This window comes from Eschrichtius robustus, chromosome 6 (assembly GCF_028021215.1).
Source record: "Eschrichtius robustus isolate mEscRob2 chromosome 6, mEscRob2.pri, whole genome shotgun sequence".
Lineage (NCBI taxonomy): Eukaryota > Metazoa > Chordata > Mammalia > Artiodactyla > Eschrichtiidae > Eschrichtius > Eschrichtius robustus.
Genome location: NC_090829.1, coordinates 21,071,442 through 21,089,853, shown reverse-complemented (window position 1 = coordinate 21,089,853; position 18,412 = coordinate 21,071,442). Strand labels below are relative to the sequence as shown.

Genomic DNA, 18,412 nt, shown 5'->3' with positions numbered 1-18,412 from the left:
GTGTAGAAAAGTAACGTTAAATTTCTGTCCCATTCATGATCATCACGGAAGATCGCAAAAATAAAAATTTGATGATAACTCAACTTGCCAAGTAAACTTTTAGGTTGTGTGTAAAACCTGTTGAAGGAGAAACATATTTTAAATCAGTCTTCCTCAGATCTGCTTCCAAGAGAGAATTGAGATTACTGCCCTAAGCCATCATTGTATATAATGAATTAACTTTTCTCCTAGAAAGGTATCCTTGGGAGAATTGAGAAAGTAGTTATTCAGATCATTATCTTTCTGTGGTTTAGATGAGGAATCCAGGTTGAAAAAGGCTGTTTTAAACTATTAGTATTTTATGACTCAAGAGAGTATTTTAGCTTCGGTTTAAAATTGTAATTTCCATTTGGTTCTTGTAACTTAAATACATTAAAACATTATGAACATTCCCATTTGGCTCCAAAGCCCTTCATGGACATGGATATAACCCCTATTGATCCCACATTACATTGCCTAGCATTTACTAATATTATTGCCAAAATAAATTTAATACTTTTCTCTGAAGAACTCAATTTTTTAAAAACATAATTGAGGTATAATTGACATATGACGTTATATTAGTTTTAGGTGTCCAATATAATGATTTGATGTTTGTGTATATTGTGAAACAATCACCACAATAAGTCTAAACACCTGTCACCATACATAGTTACAAAAATGTGTTTTTTCTTGCAATGAAAACGTTTAAGATCTACTCTCTTAGCAACTGTCAAATATGCATCACTGTATTATTAACTACTGTGCTGTACATTGCATCTCCATGACCTACTTATTTTATAACTGGAAGTTTGTACCCTTTGACCCCCTTCACCCATTTCTCCCCCTTCCACATTCCACCTCTGGGAATTACCAATCTGTTCTCAATATCTGTGAGCCAGGTTTTTGTGTTTTGTTTTTTGGGGTTTTTTTCGTATACATCAACCAAAACAATATATCACAACATATTGACGGCCGAAGCAGATATGGGAAAACAACTGTCTTCTATTAAGTCAGAATTTAAAGAGTTTTGCAAAAATGTGAAACATTGCTACTCTTCTCACTAAATTTCTTTTGAAACTATAGTTAGTTTTCATAACAATATCTTACTTACATTAACATGTAATGGGTTTAGTTCATTTTTGAAAATGAAATAATACACAAATATTTTAACATCTCAGCTTTAATTTTTAACGTAAATATTAATAAATATAATCTACCTAAAAAGAAGCTTTTTAGTGTCCTCAAAAATTAAGACTGTGAAGGTGTCCTAAGACCAAAAAGTTTGACAAGTGCTGCTACAAATTAAAAATTTTTAAATACTCATATTTTTTGTATATATGAGTGAATAAGTAGGTGCTTTAGACTTCAAACTGTGTCTGTAATTTAGCAAAGTAAAAACTGAATTGTTTTGTAGCATGTTAATGCACTGTTTTTAGTTAAGATCTCAAGCATGTTTTATTTGGCATAGCAATTTAATGTTTGTTTGTTTTTTATGTTTGTCCTTAGCCTCTGCGACTCGATATCAAGAGAAAGCTAACTGCTCGATCTGATCGAGTTAAGAGTGTGGATTTGCATCCTACGGAGCCGTGGATGTTGGCGAGTCTTTACAATGGTAGTGTGTGCGTTTGGAATCATGAAACACAGGTAGGAATTTTTAAAGACTTTATTAGAAATACTATCTTAATCTGTTTATAATGAAAGAGAAGAAATATAACAGAGTTCAGTAGTATATGCGTACTGCTTTCTTAAATAAATTGGTACAAAGTATTTTTAATAAAGATAAACTAACATTTATGAGGGTAGAGCTTGTGGGAGAAACTGTTCTGGGCTCATTATATCCAATATTTAAGTGTTAAGTTCTGAGATAGGTAGTATTAGCTCTACTTTGAAATTAAGGAAACTGACACCAATATAAGATCACTTGCTCTAGATGAAAGTATTTAATGGTACTTAATTTTCCATTCAGTGAGTATTCTAACAATTTTAAGAATGGGATTTTTACTTTTGTTAAATTTTCCCCAAGTGCTCACTGTAATGCATGATGCAGGTAACTTTCAGTCAGCCATACAAATTATAGATTATATCAGAGAGAGATTTGTAGTCAGCTTTTCATTACACATGAGAATGTGCCTTTTACAGATTATCTGCCTTAAATGCTTTCATCTGAGTAAATAATAGGTCAGCTTAGTTTGTCTTACCTTTTCCGGTCTTTGTTGGCCATCCTTAATCTTTTTCTTTTAAAGTACAGAACATACCATACAGTTTTGAGTCTATTTATACAGTAATTATCCCCAAGATCCAAGATTAAGTTCTTAAAATCCAGATAAAATTCACATTTGAGGGACTTAAGATGGCAAAAATAGGCCTTGGGGAACCAAGTTCAGGAGTAAACCTAAAAACACCCTTACAGCTTATATCACTCTAATGAAACAGTAAGGACTACACACTCAGCCAAGTGCCACCAGTGACATTTTATTCACATTAACACTTTGTTCTCTGCTGTATCCCAGTGCCTATGACATTACCTGACACACAGTAAGTGCTCATTAATTATTTGTTGAACTAGTGAATAATAAACTTTCCTTTTAACAGTATATCACTAATTCAGAATTTCTGTCCTGTGACTTCAGATCTTTATCTTGTGAATTCCTTTTGCCTTGATGCGGAGAGTATGCTTGTTAACTGCTTTTGTGTGGGTGGGGTGGGGGGGAGGATCTACTCTCTCCATGTGTTTAAAACCTTTCAGATTTTATGCTTAGCAGATATACTGGTACCTGCTCCACCCACACCGTGCTTCCTAATGCTCCCTGGAGTCCCCTCTGTCAGCTCCATTTAACCATTTCTCAGCTCTGTCATTTCACTATAGTTGTGCTCTAAAGCCCGGGTGTACTTCCCTTATCTTTCTCCAGGCTTTACTGTAACATAACTCTGCTTTATCTGGGTCATCTACTTTGCTTCGTTTTTCTTTTTGTACCCTTCTGTGCCCTTCTGCAGGGCCATCTACTTCCCGTTTCATAATTCATCTCATTGGTAATTTTTTGTTTCATTTCCTTCTTTCCTTCAAAAATGGAGGTTCTCTGAGGACAGGGATTATCCTAGTGTTAATTCCCATTGTTATTCCAAGTGGGTACCTGGCAGACAGGCTCATAGTAGATACTCAGTAAGTTTTTGTTGAATGGTTGATCTGTTTTTGGTTCTCCCTGCTTTTCCTCCTCTTTTTATCACCAACAGAAGTTACTTGCCACTCATGTATTGAGAGCAAAATTCTTGAAAGAGCCAAAATGGTTTTTGCAAGTAAATTCAAATGTACTTGAATTTCCGATATGGAGATATTATACTCTTCGAGTTGATGGGTGCAGCAGTTAAAAAATCAGTATGTTATATATACAACAGAATATTTCTCAGTCATGAAAAGGAATGACACTGAGTTATTTGTAGTGAGGTGGATGGACCTAGAGTCTGTCGTATAGAGTGAAGTAAGTCAGAAAGAGAAAAACAAATACCGTATGCTAACGCATGTATATGGAAGCTAAAAAACTGGTGCTGATGAACCTAGTGGCAGGGCAGGAATAAAGACACAGATATGGAGAATGGACTTGAGGACACGGGGAGGGGGAAGGGTAAGCTGGGACGAAGTGAGAGAGTAGCATGGACATATATACGCTACCAAATGTAAAATAGATAGCTAGTGGGGAACTGCTGCATAGTTTCCCTGCTAATTAAATGATGTGGGCAAGCCTTTGAACCACGTTGAGGCTCAGTTTACTTACCTAAATGAAGATGATATGTTGCCTTCTTTACTTCGCAGGATTGTCAGAAGGATTAAATCAAATTGATAAAATTGTGTACGAGACCTATAAGGCACCATACAAGTGTTTCTTTATTTTCTTACATTTCGCTGGTGGTTTACATGTTGAGTGTGTAGCGTTTCCTCCTGTTTAGCTTGTTTAGCTTATGGAATGGGAAGACCATCCCTTAGGTCATTTGTATCAGCCACAGCACTTAACGTGGACCTGAAACATGACTGTTAGTTCTGTAGCTGCTTTATTTTTTATTGCTCAGCAGATCCCTGAGTTTGTTGGCTCCTCACGAGCTTTTGTGGATTTGTCTGTCATCTTATAGGTTGCATGTTCTACCTGTTTGCAGTGTCTGTATCACTGTCAGCTGGGAGTGGTTGTGCAGGTTGGAGCTTATGTCCCCACTTATTCAGCCTTTGACTGAAGAATCTTTGAAGTCTTGCTCAGGAAGCCAGAGTGGGCTCAACAGTTCTTATGAACCAGTCCCTATTTTTAAATTTGGTGCACATGGTTAATCAATCAGAATATGCTCTTTTCATTATTCTCTCGTACAGAGAGAGAGATTGAAAAGTGATAGTTTGATTTGCAGAATTTTAAAGAACAAGGCATCAAAGTGGGAGGACAAAGAGATGCATTCGTCCCTGCTCTTTCTAGCAGGGTCTCCTAGTTTTCCACCTTTATCCTGTGTATATAATTCTATTCTGAGCAGCTTTAAGGGACATCTAAATCACTCTGTGCTCATACTTCACTAAAAGGAAATGGCATCTGTATGGAAGCATATTGCTGAAGTGTACAAAAGAATTATATCTTGTTTATAAGTTTATTTTATGAGTTTATGGGTTTAATTTTTAAAAGAAGAAAACTAGGGGCTAATTCATTCAACAAATACTTATTACACATTCATTGTTTTTCAGCCGCTGTTCTAGGCTCTAGGTATACAGTGGTGAACAAGATTCCTGCCCTCAGGGGGCTTAGCAGGAAAGATTGACATTAAACACGTAATTATGAAGGTGCTATGTTGTGAAAGTGGAGTATAAGGTCCTCTGGGTGGGTTTTCAGGCGGAGGGAACATGAGCAAAGGTAAGGCACTGGGAGTAGCCAAGGATGAAGCTAGAGAAGTAGGAAAGGGCTGGAGCACAGAGGATGGGGAACTTCATCTTGTTGACATTTGCTTTCTTTTATCATTTATAAGTATTTGCACTTTGAATCTGTTAAAGAAAAGATCTTTGGTCTATTTTTTTCATTTGACTGTTGCACTTTTATATTTTAGCCTGAGAACATTTTGTGATTAGTAGTGATCTAAAAAATCGGATGTTTTAAATATAACAGGATAGATTTTTCAGTTATCTCATGACTCAAAGTGTATATTCTTGTGAATTTTTTAAGACACTGGTGAAAACATTTGAAGTATGTGATCTTCCTGTTCGAGCTGCCAAGTTTGTTGCAAGGAAGAATTGGGCTGTGACGGGGGCGGTAAGTAATTCCTTGCGCTTCTAACCCATCTCTGAACCTGTCAGTGGCTGCTTTGGCAGCGAGTCGCAGAGCTTTGACTCTTGCTTTGTTTTGTTAATTAGTGCCTTGTTTTGGAACCTGGGCTTTATACCCTGAGCCTATAATATACTTTTTTGTGCAGTTTACTTCATAACAGTAATGATGGTGTTAAACTTTCCATTTCTAGGATGACATGCAGATTAGAGTGTTCAACTACAACACTCTGGAGAGAGTTCATATGTTTGAAGCTCATTCAGACTACATTCGCTGTATTGCTGTTCATCCAACCCAGCCTTTCATTCTAACTAGCAGCGGTAAGAGATGACCCCTTTTGGTCATGTGCGTCTCTTTGAGTAATTCATTTTCATTCAGTGAGACATGCAATTCTTTTACTGCTGTTACAAGCAGAGTTCTAATTCCAAGCAGCCTTTAAACGATTTAAATCCATTAACGTTCTATCAGTGCTGCTTACTTTTGTATTTTAATGAATATCAGCTCTACTTAGGATTTGTATAGCAGTTGCTCCAGTTCCCGTCAGGGAAGACCTGAAGGTCTAGATGCTGAAACGTCTACTGAACAGAAAGCTAATTTACATGCTGATTGAGTGAGTTTTTGGCAGATTGCCATATACCCTAGTCAATTTTATCTTTATACTCAGACTAGTTTGGTCCTTGGTATTATGTATAAAACAGTGGAGCTTTTGGAAGGCATTTAAAACCAGTTGCACTGAACTGGTAATAGCTCTTTGAAACATTTTTAATTTAGAGATTGAGAAGTAACTCAAAACTTTTTTTTAACCAATCTTGTATTAAAAGAGAAATGCTTATTTCTGAAATAGTCATTGCCATCATTATTCATTCATACTTAGACTCTAATCAAACTTGTTCCTCTTTCATCATTCTGTAAAGCCCATTGAGTCTGTCTTAAATATTTTTCCATGAAATTTGTATATTTGCTATTAGTAATCTCTCTCTTTTATCTCCACTCTTTAGAGAGTTAAATTTATTCTTAGAATAAATAAGCATTTTGAAAAATCTGTTCAATTCCGATTGTGTTTCTTTAAGTCATGGAATATATGATTTGTGTTAGATTTGCTGCCTTAAAGGGCACAGAGACTCTGCACCTTAGTTCTGAATGAAAGAAATAGAAATTGCAACTAACTGAAGACTTTCTTTTGGTCTAGATGACATGCTTATTAAACTCTGGGACTGGGATAAAAAATGGTCTTGCTCACAAGTGTTTGAAGGACACACCCATTATGTTATGCAGATTGTGATCAACCCCAAAGATAACAATCAGTTTGCCAGTGCTTCTTTGGACAGGACTATCAAGGTAGGATGTCCACTGTTGGTGTCAGTTATGATTGTTGGTGAAATATAGTTGTGTCAGGTATTTTACTACTGGCTGCCCAGAAAGTTATTCCTGTCTGAGAAGTTTCTCTCAAAAGCTCATTTTGAAGCAAAATAGGACTTCTCATTTTGATCCAGAAGGGCATACTCTGTTGAGAAGAACAGTGTGGCAGCTCAGTGCTCTTAATGAAGGAGTGTTTTTCCATGTGGAAGCAATATGGTGTAAGACTTTTTAAACCTCTTCACACCCAGAATAAGAAAATGCCTGTATCTTCTCTAGGTCACTGTTTCCTCTCCTTTAGTATATTTGTTGTTGACTTCTGCTGATTATTAATCTGTTTTATATTTAAATGTCATCTGCCTGCATTCTTTTTCTTACTTCATTTCTCCATACTGCTTCCAGTTATCTTTCTAAAACATGGATTCCATCTTGTCAGTTCCCAGTCTAAAGATAAAGTCCAAATGCCTTGGTGTGGAATACAAGGGTTTCCAAGACTAGCCTTAGCTAATGTTGTAAGATATCTGCAGTAACCCTGGTCTACTCACCATTTTCTGGAGAAGCCCTGAATGTTCACAGAACCTTACCTAATTCAGCTGGTCCTTCTGCCTGCAGTATTCTTTATTCTGCCATTTTGATTTCTTTTCCTCTGGAGAATTACTCATCTTTCAAGGCTTATTAGCACAGTTATTTACTCTGAGAAGCTCTCTTCAGACATTCATTTCACCTCTAGACAGAGCCAGTCATTTTCATCCCGTTCCTTCCATCACTTTTTGCCTCTCTTATGGCCTTCATGTTGAATAATAATGAACGTGTCTCCGGAAATTTTTATCCCTGAAATGTTGATGTTTGGGGCAGGAACTGTGTGTTACCCCCTCCCCCAAACAGACACACGTTAGCAAGCAGCACAGTGCCTTGCCTATACTAGATGCTTAATACATGTTGCAGTGAGTGTAAATACATACCTTTTCCCACTGTAATATTTAAAATATTTCTATATGTGTAGATTTAAAATATACATTACATAAACTTTTGCTTGCATGTATAGGCTTAACATCTATATAACATTTTTATTAGTTTTCCTTTAACTTTTATAAAATGTTATATGCTGTTTGTCTGGCAATTTATTATTAAATGTTATATGTTGAATATCTTAGGACTTCGGCTTACTTTATTTTTTTTCCTTTCACTGGATTGTCCTTGCTTTTGACATAGGTTGAAACTTTGAAATTAGTTTTAAACTTTCTTCACTAAATTAGGTATATCTTGAAGACAAAAATTGTCTTATCTTTGGCTCTAGTAAAGTTTGTTTACACATCTTTATACTCCACACAGGGCCTCCCACGTAGTAGACATACAAAATAAATATTTGTAAAGGTAAAGCTCAATACCAGTGCTGTAGCAATATTTGACTACTTTTCCATACTTTTAATTTTTTGACTAAGCAGTGGTTTTCTCCTTTTAATACGTCCTACTAAGTCCATTTTCATTAGCTTTATATTAAATCTCTCGTGAAGTCATTTCCTGCCCTTAAAGCAGTGTTTCTCAAAGTCAAGACACCTGGGGTGTCTGTTAAAAAAATCTAGATTCCTGGGCTTCATTGTAGATCCACTGAATCATAATCTCTAGGGATAAAGCCTGGAAATCGGCATTTTTCAGAGAATGCTATAGTGATTCTGCCCCCTGGAAATTCAAGGAAGGTGAGAAAAAACAAAAACAAGTGGGTGAAAAAATGAGCATCCTTGAGCGCCTCTCCCGGCTTTGGCACTTACATGACCTGTCAGGGGTGTGGTGGAGCGGCCTTCTGAGAAGCAAGGCCCCATGTTGACTGGCAGATGCTGTTGCTCTCTGAAGGTGTGGCAGCTGGGCTCCTCGTCACCAAACTTCACTCTGGAGGGACATGAAAAAGGCGTGAACTGCATTGATTACTACAGTGGGGGCGACAAACCGTACCTCATTTCAGGTGCAGATGACCGTCTTGTGAAGATATGGGACTATCAGGTACAGTGTTTTCATAGCTTACTTGCCATAGGTTAGATATGCTTCTTACTGTTTCTTCCAGGACAGTTAAAACTTGGGTTGTTGAACTCTGTTTATAGCATAATAACTTAAGGCATCAGAATTTGCACCTAAACTGTGGTCTCAGACTTTCATTTGTATTTGAAAACCAGCAGACAAATGAATAAATGTCAGGACATCACCACGGTACAATCATTTTGCCACAAAGACTCTTGTAAACCTAGGTATGTTACTACACTTTTTATCTCCAGAGTATGTTAAATTTTTATTTTTTTGTTTCTCACATCAAAATTTCAATAAACAGTTAATAAAATGAGGCCTAGAAACCAGTTGTACTGAGATACTCAAATTTGTGTTTAAATACAGGATAAAAATATTAAAAACATTATCTTAGGAATTTGATGGAATGATACTTAGATGAAGACCGCATCTTACGGGGGTGTGTTGTGTTTTCTTCTTTAAATGTGATAGTTACATTTACATTTGCCTGTACTATCAAATAATTAGAGAAAATGTGTACACGGTAAGATGGTTCTATTTCAAAAATCTCTATTGAATACTGTTTAGATGTCATAACCACTCTTATTTATTATGTATCTGTGCACTGGGAAAATTAAGGATGAGTTATTGTTTGCCACTAATAAAAGTGTTTTCTGCGTTCTGATTACAGAATAAAACATGTGTACAGACACTGGAGGGACATGCCCAAAATGTGTCTTGTGCCAGTTTTCATCCTGAGCTGCCGATTATAATCACAGGTTCAGAAGATGGTAAGTTAGAAATGAAAATGAATATTTCTTCCTGTGTTTAATATCATTACTAAGTGGATATTTAAGCTGGCTAGTGCCCTGCATTTTCATTGGAAGTTTCAAAGGATTTTGATATTTTTATTAGAGTAGACTACTTAAGCTATAAAAGAGTAAAGGGGCATTATTATCAGCATCATTCTAATGTGTTTTGACTCTGTTACTTAAATAAGAGGACACCCAGAAGTGCTAGAGAAAAGCTGAAAAAGCCTGTGCTTTGGAGTCTAAAACCCCGGGGTCAGCTTCAGCCTCAGCCACTTCATAGATGTGTGGTTTGGGTACATTATGAAATGGGAATAGATATATCTGCCTCATAGGATTACAGTGAAAGGATGTGAAGAAATCACGTATAGGAAGCATCTGGCACATAGTGGGCACTGTACCCAGGAATCCTGTCATTATTTCACACTTAAGATCACATTTCTTAGTTTTAGTTTCTTATAAATTTTCTATTATTTATTAATGTTGCTTTATAAAATCACAGACTATAGATCAAGAAATTAAGCTGCCAGGAAGTGTGTTCTGTTTGAATATAAAGACTTCCATGTGTCTGGTTCACCTGACAGTTCATTCTTGGATGTTCAAATCAAAAGGGCATATTCACATGGTTCTTTTCAGGAACCGTGCGTATTTGGCATTCAAGCACCTATCGCCTTGAGAGCACCTTGAATTATGGCATGGAGAGGGTATGGTGTGTGGCCAGCCTGCGAGGGTCCAACAACGTTGCTTTGGGCTATGATGAAGGGAGCATCATTGTGAAGGTAATCTCCCATTACACTGTCTCTGAATAGATGGACATAGGGGAAGCAGTTATCTTCCAAGTCACCAGTTTTGTTAAACTGGCACTTCTGTCATTAAGCTCAAGAGATTAAGCACCGGAGATTTAAAGTGGAAGAAAGGAGCCCTCCATTAAATGAAAATAGAAAATGTTTATTTTGTCGTGGTTTTATTTTGTTTTCCTTTTCATTGCTAAGAGTCATTTGTCATTCCTCCAGCTTGGTCGGGAGGAACCTGCCATGTCCATGGATGCCAATGGAAAGATAATTTGGGCCAAACATTCAGAAGTCCAGCAGGCCAACCTAAAAGCAATGGGAGATGCTGAAATTAAAGATGGAGAAAGATTGCCACTGGCAGTGAAGGATATGGGCAGTTGTGAAATATACCCTCAGACTATCCAGCACACTCCTAATGGGCGGTAAGCCACCACCAAAATCTCTCTCTGGGCTTCTGTGTATGTTTGCATATCCACAGCATATCCCACCCCTGCCCTTTGGTGGGCATTCCTCATTGAACTTTTGCCATGGCCTCACAATCCTCAACACAGCAGCAGGCAGCCACGCCAGCTGATGGGGTTGGCATGCAAGGTGAAGCATAGTTGCCTTCCTGGCCTTATCCCACCACGCAGTTTTGAACAGTTGAATAGTTTTGTGTTGACTCTTTATTTCAAATGTGCTGGTATATGTCCTTACGCTCCTTCAAGGCCTAGAATCATGTCTTATCCTGAGACTTAGTGGGTGCTCTCTAAACATTTGCTGACTCATTGCTCTTAAGAAGAAGAGTTGTGAGGTCTTTGTCTTTTGAAAAAATTTTGGGACTGCTAATAATTCTGCTTCTTCTCTGTAATTTGAATCATCAGCTCTGTTTCTCCCTTAAGATTTGTAAAGCACTGAACATCTTGTGAGAGGAGAGTTTCTAGTACAATAAGTTTAAACCTGTGAGTTTTAAAAATTATTTTACAATAGATCTGGGCATTTTATAATGCTGTCCTGAGTATTAAAAAAGACAGAGCATATAAACCAAGTACGCTGCCTAGTTCAGTAAATGGTATCCATAATTACTTGTAATAAAATTTTATGAAGATTAAGAACGCATTGCATTTTTTCCCCTTAATATCATAAAACGTTTCTTGCTTAAGTTTTACATTTCACCTTTGGCCATCTAATAACAGCCAATATGTCTATTGAGAAAATTTTGACTATGCAACATTCTTTTTTTCTTACATTTAAATGTTAAAATATCCTGTTTATTTTGATAAATTTAACAGTCATTAAAAACTGGGGTAAGATATCTTTATTCATTTGAATGATCAGCTTTAAAATGAAGATAGCCTTGCAACAAGATAGTGCCTTCCTATGGTGTAAATGTAATGAGCAAACTGCCAGGCATCTTGGTGCCCAACAGATGCTCGTCGAATTAGGGGAATCTTCCCCTGTGTGCCTCCACCCTCTCACCTTCCTGACCCTTTGTTTATAAGAGAGGCCACTGCAGTAACATTTTCAGCTGTAACCCCCTCTTCATAATCTGCTTTTGATTTATTGGGTGGAATATTTATGTCTAGCTCCATATTCAGAGAAATATATAACTTTAAAAGATAATAGGTTCATTTGTAACAGTCAACTGAAATAACGTTTGTTATTAGAAATATTTTACCATAAAGATGAATCGTTGTTTCTTAACTTTTACATGTCATTGGTCCTCTGTACTTCCCTCCCTGGGTTCTATAATTTCTAGGTTTGTTGTGGTGTGTGGTGATGGCGAATATATCATCTACACAGCAATGGCACTGAGAAACAAGAGCTTTGGATCTGCCCAGGAGTTTGCGTGGGCCCACGATTCTTCAGAGTAAGTTTTGGCTGTGTCATATCCAGCTTGCCCTGATTGCCAATGGGTGTTTGTGTAGCTGTATTAAAGAGGTTTGCAAGGCTCAGTGTAGGCTGTGCTGCACCATGTTAAAGAACAGTTCTCACCGGAGCTGTATTGGAAGATTGGTCAGGGGCAGCTATGCAGCCTGAGCTGCCTCTGCCTTTTCTGTGTTCAGTATTGAGCTGGCTCACTTAATCTGATACAATAATCACATTAAACCGGGGACCCGCACCTATTTCCTTGGTGGAGCCCATGGCAGGGCCTGGTACTTATGGGCTGAAGGCAAAGTAGGCCCTCAAATCAAGACCGTGGCAGGCCCTCCCCAGGACCTGGCATCCTGAGCTGCTGCTGCCCTTTTCTGAGCTACTGGGGAGAGATGCTAGATTCTGATGTAATCTTGATGAAAACCTTAATGAATCTTTTTTTTTTTTAATATCTTTATTGGAATATAACTGATGTACAATGTTGTGTTGGTTTCTACTGTACAACAAAGTGAATCAGCTATATGTATACATGTATCTCCATATCCCCTCCCTCTTGAGCCTCCCTCCCACCCTCCCTGTCCCACCCCTCTAGGTGGTCACAAAGCATCAAGCTGATCTCCCTGTGCTATGCAGCTGCTTCCCACTAGCCATCCATTTTACATTTGGTAGTGCATATATGTCAGTGCTACTCACTCACTTCATCGCAGCTTCCCCTCCCCGCCGTGTCCTCAAGTCAGTTCTCTACGTCTGCATCTTTATTCCTGCCCTGCCATTGCCGGTCTGTTTACAATAGCCAGGACATGGAAGCAACCTAAGTGTCCATTAACAGATGAATGGATAAAGAAGATGTGGCACATATATACAATGGAGTATTACTCAGCCATAAAAAGAAACGAAATTGAGTTATTTGTAGTGGATGGACCTAGAATCTATCATACAAAGTGAAGTAAGTCAGAAAGAGAAAAACAGATACCGTATGCTAACACACATATATGGAATCTTTAAAAAAAAAAAAAAAGTTCTGACGAACCTAGGGGCAGGACAGGAATAAAGATGCAGATGTTGAGAGTGGACTTGAGGACATGGGGAGGGGGAAGGGTAAGCTGGGATGAAGTGAGACAGTGGCATGGACATACACTACCAAATGTGAAATAGTTAACTAGTGGGAAGCAGCTGCATAGCACAAGGAGATCATCTCGGTGCTTTGCAACCACCTGAAGGGGTGGGATAAGGAGGGTGGGAGGGAGATGCAAGAGGGAGGGGATAGGGAGATATACGTATGCATATAGCTGATTCACTTTGTTATAAAGCAGAAACTAACACAACATTGTAAAGCAATTAATACTCCAATAAAGATGTTTTAAAAAAAACTCATTTTCTGTGATGTTACCTCTTTTTTTTTTTTTTTTTTTTTTTTTTTTTTTACAATCTTAGGATCCATTTAATTTTATTTAAATATATCATCACCCTCCTTGAGAATCTAAATCAAGGACTTGGGATCCTAATTTGAAAATGAAACAGAACAACACAGAGGAACCTGTTTCCTCAAAACAGTAATGGGCTTACAGAATGCCTTTTAGGAACTTATACCTAATTAAGTCTGTTCATTCCTTGCGTAAACTTTAAGCATCCTCAAATTTTATACATCTCTAAATAAAGTGGAAAAAGGGGAAAAACCACATTTAGCTGCATAATTCAAATAAAAGTATTTCTTTACTCACGTCCCATTCTTAACAAAACAAATTCTGTCTGAATTCAAAATGTTCATAAAATAGTCTCATTAAAAACAGGAAAAATTTACATCTCAATTATTATAGTCACTGACCGGTTCCACTTTGATTCCTGTTTGGTGCATGTAATAAACTTCGGGGCTTACGTTTTTTTCAGACACTGAATTACATCTTTACAGTTTTCTTAGTTTTGTTTTCCCCATATTTTGTGTTGCGTCTTCTGCCGGCAGTGGGTAACTTAAGCCTCAGTGTTGCATAGTAAGATGCATGCTTTTTATTTTTTAACAAAAAGGTCACTGAGAGGTAAGATCTTTTCATAAATTTCCTAAATAAACTCATTCATGCACAGTTCCATATACTAAAAGGTACTTTGTTACCATCTTAAGCAAAACTATGGTTCATGAGTCGCCTTACCTCTCTCAACATACCTCTCCCTCCGTTTTGATAGTTTCCTCTTTTCAGCTTTATCCAGCCCAGACCCTGTTCAGCATCTTTCCCGTCTTGAGCAAAGCACTTGTCAGATCACTTCCTCATATACTCCCGAGTATCCAACCACAGCCCCTTTTCAAGGCAGAGGCCTGAGTATATATGATTTATTAAGTTGTTGCCAAACATGGCTGACTAATGAGCCACTTATAATAAAAGTTTTTATTTTTTAAGTTACTTTTATTGAGGTATAATTTATACGAAATAAAATGCACTGTTTTATGTGTATATTTCAGTGAATTTGGACAAATGGATATAATCTGTAACCACCAGCACAATCAAGATATATAGAACATTTCTATCATCTCAAAAACAATCCCCTTGTGTCCCTTAACAGTCAGCACCCAGCCCCTACTCCCCAGTAGATTAGATTTGTCTTCTTTAGGGTTTCATGTCAGTGGAGTTGTGTGGTATGCACTCTTACGTCTGGCTTGTTTTGCTCAGCATAATGTTTTTGAGATTTATCCATGTCGTTGCATGGATGGGTAATTGGTTCCCTTTTTTGCACAGTAGTATTCCATTTTATGAACAGACCACAGTTGGTTTAGTTATTCACCTATTGAGGAACATTTGGATCTTTTCAGTTTCTAAAATAGTTTGTAAGCCCTAGTAATTTGTGTAATAGACCTTGTGAAACCCATTCATTATTTGTCCAACTGTAAGCAGTTCACCGATCTCTCAGGAAAAAATATATTAGTGAATTTTCAACTATTTTATATTTTTGCATAATTCACTACTCAAATGTATTTGAAGATATTTGTAACATTTGGTGGAATTGCAGTTTAGTATATACATAATATGCTATATTTGCTTTCCTTTTTTTTCCCCCCCAGATACGCAATAAGAGAGAGCAACAGTGTTGTAAAGATATTTAAGAACTTTAAGGAAAAAAAATCATTTAAACCAGATTTTGGAGCTGAAAGTGAGTGCTGTTTATATATGATACAATTTTAGAAGCTTTATAATGGCTCAAAAACATCGAAAGATCTAAAATTGTTTTTGTTCTTTTTAGGTATCTATGGAGGCTTCTTACTGGGAGTCAGATCTGTAAATGGCTTAGCTTTCTATGACTGGGACAATACAGAACTCATACGCAGAATTGAAATTCAGCCCAAACACGTGAGCTCCCTCCATTGCTGTTTTTGGAGTGTACATCTTTGTGACAAGCTCTGAGTCCTTGAGGCCAAGAAACATCCTTGTACCCTGCTGTCCCTGTTCCATTGTGCTGGACACAGTGCTATGTACCTCAGGATTGCTTAGGAAAGGAGAGTCGTGGTATTTGAGTGAGGCAGTAGATGTTGGGCTTTTTGAAAAGTATAAAAAGTTATACAAATGCCAAGTGCTGTTCATATTTTAAATGGCTTTAATGCTTTGAAGATAAGTAGCCAGGGAGTTCTTGACCTGGAAGTGCCTGCAAGTCTCCCACTCAGTTCAGAAAGCCTTTTCATACTTTACCTGATAATGGCTGTTTAAAATTTAGGTAGCCGTTCTCCAGTGACAAAGTTTTCAGCCTTTAGATCTGCCTGCTTCTTTGACAGCTTTAACTGTCAGGAAATAATCTGTGGAGACAAATCCACCTCCCCAGGGTCCTGGTTCTGTCTTCTAGAGCATGCATTCTCAGCAGGGGGACGTCGTCCCCTGGGGGAAGAAATTGGTTCCTGAAACCAATTGATGACAAACTGTACTCTTTATCTATAAAGCATAGATGCACATATGTTTATACACATTATGTGTTTGTGTACCGTATGTATATGTTTATGTATTAATATATGTATAGACATATAGTATCTGTGATATTAAAACTTCAGGGGAAGGTGATTGGGAAAAAAATGCCTAAAAAAGGTTTGAGGTGGGGGTCATATGGGAAAAAAAGAAAGAGTGAGAAACACTATTGTAGGGCAATAGGGAATAGGCTAGTGCTCCTCTGAATCTCAGCACCCCTGGCACTTACTGCCAGCGCTCCTTGCTGCCTCCCTTAGGTCCTTCCATTTCTATAAATAGAACAGTAGTGCCCTGTCCACCCTCCCAAATATGTGTGTATATACATGACAGAATTGTTAAGTGTATACTTAGTATCTTAATGTAGGACGATAAATCTTGTAGGAAACAAAGTGTATGCAGTTTGTCATACCCACTCAGAAATCCAAAACCATTTATCTGTGTTTGTGTTTGTCATGTTGCAGATTTTCTGGTCTGACTCTGGAGAGCTAGTCTGTATTGCCACTGAAGAGTCATTTTTTATCCTTAAATATCTGTCGGAAAAAGTTTTGGCTGCACAGGAAACACATGAGGGAGTTACTGAAGATGGCGTTGAAGATGGCTTTGAAGTAATTGCATCAGCACAACTTTAGCTTTGTTTTTAAATGATTTATATTCTTAGAGCAGAGCTTCATTCACTGTTACTACTATAAAATAGGTTTGGGGAAACTGATAAGCATTTAAGGAGTTATGGTAAAATGTGAAAATTAAAATCTTGGCTCAGAGATCAGGGTCTGAAAGTATTTGTTCAAAAGAAATTTGTGCTTTGATCTTAGGAAACCTTTAGACTAACTTTGATTATCTTTCAGTAAGGAAATTAGAAGGTGTTTTGGTCTTAAGACAGTTTAGCCAGAGTTATTTAAAATGCGCTCTCAAATGTAATGATAAATCATCCATTGTGGAGGTGTCTTGGAAGACTTTTTGAAATACTTATTATGCCAGTCTCATAATAGACTAAACTCTAGAGCCTAAACTAAACTAAACTAAACTCTAGAGCCTAAACTCATAGAGCCTAAACTCTATGTTAGGAGTTTAGATCAGCACGTTCTTCGATTACAGCTTTGACGCAACAGTGAGATTTTACAGTACAGATACTCATCCAGGAATCTGTTCTTAAGTGAAGAAAGTAGAAATTCCAAGGAAAGATTTTCTTTCTTGAAATAGGATTCTTTCTCTGCATTTCTTATTCTACGTATCACCCCTAATTATATTCAGTTTTTTGTCATTGACAGGATTCCTATTGCTGAACAAGATAATAATAGACTTTATTTTTTTCCTGCAGGTTCTTGGTGAGATTCAGGAAATTGTGAAAACAGGACTGTGGGTAGGCGACTGCTTCATTTACACAAGTTCTGTGAACAGATTAAATTATTATGTCGGAGGAGAAATAGTCACCATTGCCCACTTGGACAGGTAGCTGAGTATCGTTTTGCTTTTGTCTTTAGCCTCCTAAATTTAAAAGCATACTTTTTAAACATAAACAAAACCAATTGCTGGCTTTTAACAATGATAGGCCTGATTTTTCAGTGTTTTAATAGGCGGCAATTGCTAACCAAAATTGCGTCAATCTAATGGAAAGATTTTGAGCAAGAGGCAGAGTGAGTGAGTGACTGCAAGAGAGAGAGAGTGTGTGTATGTACTGATTTGGGCTTAGTTCTAAATTAGTTTCCGTTTCTCTTACAGGACGATGTATCTCCTGGGCTATATTCCTAAAGACAACAGGCTTTATCTGGGGGATAAGGAACTCAACATCGTTAGCTACTCCCTGCTGGTTTCAGTGCTGGAATACCAGACAGCTGTCATGCGGAGAGACTTCAGCATGGCTGATAAGGTCCTTCCGACCATTCCAAAAGAGCAGAGGACCAGAGTTGCTCACTTTTTGGAAAAGCAGGTAAGGGGGTGGGGGTTGGTTGGTTGTTTTGTGTGTGTTTTTGAAAACCAGCAATTTGAAAGAATGTTAATACGAATTTGAAGAACTTTATTTCTTAACTACCACTGATTTCCTTATGGCAATGCAATTTCTCCTTTAAATTTAAGTCACTTGTTATACTCCTCCTTTCTCATTGCCCTTCGCATCCCCTTTAAATGTTGGAGGTGATTATTAGTCTTCCCTTTTTGTAGACTTCTTTTCCGTTCTATCAGTATTTTCATTTCTATGCTGCATTTTTCTCTATCCTAGCTGGCTTCTCTCTCTCTCTCTTTGTAAAATATACATAAAATTTACCGTTACTGATAAGCCTTTTCCTTAATGTAGCAATTTTTAGTATAAATTCAAAGTTACATGTGCACAAAGTACAACGTTTTGCAAGGCTTAGGAAGAAAACAGCCCT

General features: G+C 37.4%; 1 protein-coding gene across 1 annotated transcript in view; it reads left to right on the top strand.

The window, feature by feature from the left end:
- Positions 1-18,412, top strand: part of COPB2 (COPI coat complex subunit beta 2) — a 28,762-nt gene that overhangs the window by 2,737 nt on the left and 7,613 nt on the right. The window contains exons 2-15 of the mRNA XM_068545996.1: positions 1,528-1,665; positions 5,205-5,291; positions 5,497-5,623; positions 6,493-6,641; positions 8,511-8,657; positions 9,346-9,445; positions 10,100-10,242; positions 10,477-10,676; positions 11,993-12,103; positions 15,158-15,246; positions 15,337-15,443; positions 16,508-16,651; positions 17,365-17,495; positions 17,766-17,973. Coding sequence (XP_068402097.1) covers positions 1,528-1,665; positions 5,205-5,291; positions 5,497-5,623; positions 6,493-6,641; positions 8,511-8,657; positions 9,346-9,445; positions 10,100-10,242; positions 10,477-10,676; positions 11,993-12,103; positions 15,158-15,246; positions 15,337-15,443; positions 16,508-16,651; positions 17,365-17,495; positions 17,766-17,973 — 1,881 coding nt within the window. The remainder of the gene's footprint in view (positions 1-1,527; positions 1,666-5,204; positions 5,292-5,496; positions 5,624-6,492; positions 6,642-8,510; positions 8,658-9,345; positions 9,446-10,099; positions 10,243-10,476; positions 10,677-11,992; positions 12,104-15,157; positions 15,247-15,336; positions 15,444-16,507; positions 16,652-17,364; positions 17,496-17,765; positions 17,974-18,412) is intronic.